The 6,348-nt window shown below is 41.3% G+C and overlaps 1 protein-coding gene across 2 annotated transcripts in view; it reads left to right on the top strand.

The window, feature by feature from the left end:
* LOC108280571 (nuclear factor of activated T-cells, cytoplasmic 1) overlaps nt 1–3,797 on the top strand; it is a 62,011-nt gene extending 58,214 nt beyond the window's left edge. For both annotated transcript variants that reach the window (XM_017495696.3, XM_017495697.3), the window contains exon 10: nt 1,965–3,797. In XM_017495696.3, coding sequence (XP_017351185.1) covers nt 1,965–2,020 — 56 coding nt within the window. In that variant the 3' untranslated portion in view covers nt 2,021–3,797. The remainder of the gene's footprint in view (nt 1–1,964) is intronic.
* Nucleotides 3,798–6,348: the final 2,551 nt, after the last annotated feature.

Raw genomic sequence — 6,348 nt, forward strand, 5'->3', positions numbered from 1 at the left:
CAATAGTATGGGTGTGGATTTGTTTAAGTTCATGACGTATAATCCCAGTGACGTCAATTTCAGTTCCAGGTATTAGCCCTCCGAAATAATTCAAGTGGGGTGAATACCTATCCAAGCCCCTTGTATTTGTTTTAAGCCTACCGTCTGGTTACTTTTTAAATGCTTGTCAGCGTTACAATGTATTGCATCAGGTGGGCTCAAACCCAGGAGACTATCCACTTCGACATATCCACAACATCCATCCACTTCATATTCTATTCATATCACAAACAATTCACTGATCTTTATGGGGGGTTTTGTGTACTATACTTGTTGAATGTGTTAATAAACAGTCTAACAGGTCATATTAATAGAATTCTATAATTAGCCACACATGTAGCATTGAGGTTTATCAGTTTAACAGCATCCTGTTTCGGTGGCTTTTTGAATGTCAGAAGGGTGATTAAATGCCTCTGGACATATTTGCTGGCATAAATCAGTCTTTTTTTTTTTTTTTTTTTTTTCCAGCTCATGCTTTTTTTTTTTGTTGCAGTGGAAAAGCTGATGGCTTGGAAGTGGAAAGTATTAGTTGATAAAGCAAAACAGCACAATGTTGTGGTTGTTGTGTAGGTGTGAAAATTTCGGAGAAAGCCCGACCGTTACCACGACTGACAAGAATGAAAAGGAAGCGAGCACTCTTCCTTTGCAAGAAAACCCTTTGTTTGACTTTTAGTATGCTGATTTCTTTTAACCCTCCCTCCACTCTGTTTTTGTTACCTGAGGCTTTTTATAAGTATAGACATTAAAGTTTGATCACATAATTGTGACCCTGGGTTTGTGGTCTACCTTTTTTTGCCAGTGTGTGCAACGGAGAACATGGTTTCGGCATGTTAATGCCTGTTTTGCTGCGAGCTGTGGCGGGCACAAACAGCCAGTGGTGTTGGCTCAGCCTGCACTTTTCCACTGGGACTCCCTCATGTAGGAAAACGAGTTCTGGGCGTTAGTGTGTGTGTGTGTGTGTGTGTGTGTGTATGTGTGTATACCATTGCTGGAGGAGCTGATAAGGCATGTTGGTGGTCTGTGATCATAAAGGCGTGAGTTATAATCCACCCTGATTCTGTAGCATGGAACGCAGTTAGGTCTTCCTGTGCTTCATCCACTGTTGGTGTTGGTGCATCATTAAACAACCTTTAGAAGTGGCTGTGATTTCGGGGGTCAGCAGGGGTCACTCGGGGTCATCCAGCCTCTCTGTGTAGTCACTTCCTCAAGTCCAGCCAAAGAACACAGAGATAAGGACACTCTGAGGTCTGGCTGAGAGTGTGGGAAATGTGCGGGTGCGAAACCCAGCCCAATGCTTACTCAAACCTTGTGAAAGAGAATCGAAGGATGCATATTTCCTGTCATCGTTTGACGGTAATAATATTTTCATGCAGTTTGAGCTTTCTGTAAGTTGTATTGTGCAAGTCGATCAGCCGAGTTTGGCTTCTTTCATTTTCTGTCGTTAATCTTACCCAAAATATCCGCCACAAACCACATCCCACTTCAGCATTCTCTTTAAATGAGCAAAACGTTACCATGTGGCTGAACGTTATAGGGCGGCCATCTTGGCCGATGATCAGTCCCCTTGGACCTACCTCTTAAAGTTGTGGATGTAGATGATACTATAGTACCATTTGATATATTTTCAACTTTTATATCATTTTCATCTTTATCTAACCATTCAATTGATGAGGGCGGGGCCATCCAGGAAGAAACCGTGGAACCAATCACGCTAGCAAAAAGAAATAAATACCTGTATATTTTTCATTGTATTTGCATTTGGATTGAGCTGGAAAAGCAGAAAAGTGAACAGGTGCCATAGCAAGGGATCAAAATTTGGAATAGTTACAGCCGAGCCATAGGTGATACCTGAATTTGACATTTTGCTTGTTCACGATTTAAACTAAAAATGTATCTCTCTCTCTTTTTTTTTTTTGTCTCCACAGTCAACGAGATTATCAGGAACGACCTATCCTGCACTTCCGCTCACGGTCACTCATAGATGTCCACGAACTTGCCTGACGAAAGAAGGGACCAAGATGTCTTCCCTCTGAAGCCACCCGCAATTGGACAATCAGTCCTCGTGTTTAGAGGAACTTCTCCGAAATCGACGTGACGTCATGTTTCACATGAAAGGCCTTAAATTCCACGGTGTATAAAAAGCACCATGAAAAGCAGTGACTGTTTCATTTGTTGGTTGTTCTAGTTCTTGTTCTTGCTCTTGCCTTAAAACGTTAGAACTGCTCTATACGGTGGACCAAGATCTCACAAAGACTTTCATCTTCTTCTCTTCTTGATGTGTGAGCGTGCTGGCGTTCAGGACCGACGCTGTCCGGATGGCGTTTCATAGCGATTAGTCCCGACTGGTTCATCACACGGGACAGATTCTGCAGTGCCTTGCTGCACGTACAAGTACCGGGGATGCAATTCCGTTCATCTTCTTCACTTCACTTCCTTTTTTTTTTTTTTTTATACCTTTACACTTTGGTCGCTCATTTGTTTACAGTAAATATGAAAGGCTGGAATGTGTACGTAGATATGTGTGTGGAAACGTGTGAATAAAGTAGACCTGTGTTTAGACCATGTTTTTTTTTTTTTTATACACCATATACATATAAAGATGTTGCTAGTTGTCTTTGTATAAACGTGTATGTTTAATGTGCTGTATATATGCCTTAATGAACCTTTGTCATTCCCTGTGTAGTGCATGGTCTCTTGGTGAAATCAGAGCACCAATTGGACTACCTCCTTGATGCCCTCATACCCCAGGACTATAGCGAGAATCAAAGTGGTTAACGAGCTTCGACCAAGAATCGCAGGATTCCAGTTCAGAGACAAGAATAGCACTTATTCCTGTAGTAGTGGTCACTAACCAGTTTCCTGGAGATCATGGCTCTGTCCCAAATTTTAGGAGTCATAACCAGTTAGGCTAAAATGGCAGTTTTTAAAATAGCTTTTATCTAAAACTAGCAAACATTAGAACATAGTAGCTGTGTGTTCATGTTAAACAAATCTCTTTCTTATCTTTAACAGAACCGATTTTGCAATTTTATACCACAGCGCTCTTGAATAATGCATTCTGATTGGTCAAAGGGTGCGGATCCATTTTCTGTACCAAAACAGTTTGGACAGTGTTTCCGCCTGCATTTTATCAATGCGCTCGTTCTAATACGGTTTAGTTTCTATGGCAACACAAATTTTGTACGGTGGATGCTCCGTGTAAACAGATTTTCATAAACAGACGCATGTAGTTGTTGATATAGTGACGTTTCTACCTGTGAGGACGTTATTATTTAGCATTTTCGGAAGGAGTCTCTGGTGTGAGTGTTTCGTAACAGTCAGAGGTAAAGCTGTAAAAGTTTTTTGTCAGGATTGTGAGGGCTTTTTTGTAGGGCTTTTTTTTTTATTATTATTATTTTATTTTTTAATTATTATTAAGATCACGAGGAAGACAAATAAAGCCTGGTGAAGGACGGACTGTTTATAGCTGCTAAATGGAAGCGATAATAGTAACTGGATGTTCCATAACATTAAACGTAACTGTAAAGAGATTAAAAATAAATAAATAAATAGCATGTACAACACACAATTGCAGTTGTTAAATTGCTGTGGAGTAAGTGGAATAAACCACTTTGCAACGCGCTACTGTTAGGGGAAAATAATGAACATGCGACCTCATGTTTTATTCCTTACGTTGGACGAATGGCGTTGTCATACTGGTTGCTGGTTGCCTCGTGTACAGGTTTGGTCGAAGAAATCAGGGTTGCCATGTAGTTCCCCCCCAAAAAAAACACACAACACAGTTGATTAGGTGTAAATATGGTTGCTATCATAGGACAATCATAAATAGTGCAATAGTGCAAGTTACAAATTTAAGGTTGAAATGTAGGTATAAAATTTATCCAGGAGCTTTTCTTAGTGAGAATTGCTAATCACTCAGATTTCTATTAGCTAGCTGATAGAGTGTCTAAGCGCCACGTTAATGTTAGAAATAACGCTCGGTATTAGACACACCACTAGCTGCTTGAGTAAAGTGTGGATTAGCTGGACAAGGCATGTTCGATTTGGCTTGCACATTGGGACAGATCTCCAGCGACAGGGTTCGTGACCACTCCAAGGACGCCGTCCCTGCAAATGCATCTCGCTCCGCTTCGCAAACGAACTCATTTTGTTTTCATTAAACCATTTGTGCTCTGAGCTATCATTTCTCTAATGGGACTTCTCCCCCCAGCACCATCACACAAACAGAACTAGAATAATATAGCAAAGCCTGTTATCCTTTAATAAGCGTACAGCAATATGTGTAATTAATTCATTAAGAGGTCAAGGTTGGGTTTCCTGAAGACAAAGACCAGCAATAAATGATACCACACCAAAGGATTTATTACGTAATCGATGTTTTCTATAATCAGATGTGTGTCCCTTAAGATGAAGGAGTGGACCTTATTCGAGCGTCCTGCCTCATTGACGGATATCCTGATCCCAGTCCTGGCAAGCCCACCGCTTAACAACGGAACAATAAGACGTGATAAACCTCACACACGTCCAGAGCGTTCAGTGTCCAGGACTGGAACTGGGAACGATTGTCTAGAAACTTCTCCTATACCAAAACCGAGAGGTCCGCTCTCATGGAAGGCTCACTTCTCTTCTAGTGAAAGATGTCTTTCTAACGCATGCACTTAATATCGATTTCCAATGTTTCGTTCATTATTGTGATACGGATACTTTGGGATACTTTTCTTCCTGTTGTATATGAACGCATGATCGTGTGCCTTATTCTGCTAATCTGTTAAACGAGCTGATTGTATTCTTTACACCCCCCCCCCCCCCCCCACCCACCCCAATTTAGGCACACGTTGGATTCAATCTTGTACCTTCTCTAATATGGAATATTTATAGAAATCTCAAGGGTATTTTATGTATACAGTATGCTTTCTGCTAATTAAAGGAATAAAAAAATATATAATTTAAAAGATATTCTGTTGCTCAGTGCTTTTTGTATCTCAACATACAGTACGTTTACACGGACGACGATAATCCGATATGAACCCGATTAAGACGATACTCTGATTAAGAAACTAGCATGTGAACAGCGATCATCGATGACCTTAATCCGATTAAATTCATACTCGGAGTAAACACAAATGGAATTAAGACGTGTGGAGTATTCCTGTTTTAGTCGCGTTGTCGACGTGCGTTACAGACGTGTACACACCTTAATCACGCTATTAACGTCGTGTGGGAGTTTTCAACGCATTGTGCGACAGGACACGTGCGCACACGGCAGCGCTCGACCGTCTGACGGCAAACGAGAGAGCACGGCTGCGTCCCAAACCGCGTTCTTACCTGCTATATAGTAGGAGAAATACATGGATCTCGGCTACTATATAGTAGGCAAGTACGCGGTTCGGGACGCAGCCCACGGCTTCAAGCGGTCGTCTATCTGCACGTGCAGCACGACAAATAATTAACTGCGCTCGAAGCTTTCATAAAGTTAAAAATAAAAACACCCAAAACTGTATACGGTCCCATACCGAAGACCAACTGTATGTTGATACGTGAAATTCTGGAGGGAACGTCGGACGGCGTGACGTGGGGACGTAATGACATGCGCCGTTAATCGATTTACGTTCTATAACATGCAAAAACCTGAATATTCTAAAAGCGACTCATGTAAACACCTTAATCAGAATATTATACCAGAGTCTTATTCAGAATAAGGTCGATAATGAGATTACTGTTGTCCGTATAAACGTAGTCATTGACAACTTGATCGTCTGAACGCAATGTCATTATCTGTATCATTTTTTTACTGGACTATTTTTCTAATCCCATTTGCATAGTTATTATTTTTGTCTGTAACTGCCAGGGATATTTTATATAAACAAGCTAGTATCCTAATATAAACTACTGTGACCCTGAGCAGGCGGTTACTAAGGCTGAAGGAATGCTGTAAATGCATGTTGCCTCGCACCTCCCGGGTTAGGGGTTCGAATCCCGCCTCCGCCCTGTGTGTACAGTGAGTTTGCGTGTTCTCCCCCATGCTTCGAGGGTTTCCACCGGGTACTCCAGTTTCCTCTCCCAGTCTAAAGACACGTGCTGGAAAGAATGCTGTAAATGCATGTTAATGAACATAGTCTTTGTCCCACCAGCTTTATATCTGACCACTTGCTCACGCACACATGAAAGTAAAAACCTCCGACCAACGTAACTTTTCTGTTGCGACGCATGCATGACGACATATAAACCAAATTAAATACATAAAGAAAGAAAGAAAAGAAGACTAGTGCACCTACTATATCTTTATTTAATTCTGTTCAGAGCACCGTC

Source organism: Ictalurus punctatus, chromosome 20, assembly GCF_001660625.3.
Source record: "Ictalurus punctatus breed USDA103 chromosome 20, Coco_2.0, whole genome shotgun sequence".
NCBI classification, from domain to species: domain Eukaryota; kingdom Metazoa; phylum Chordata; class Actinopteri; order Siluriformes; family Ictaluridae; genus Ictalurus; species Ictalurus punctatus.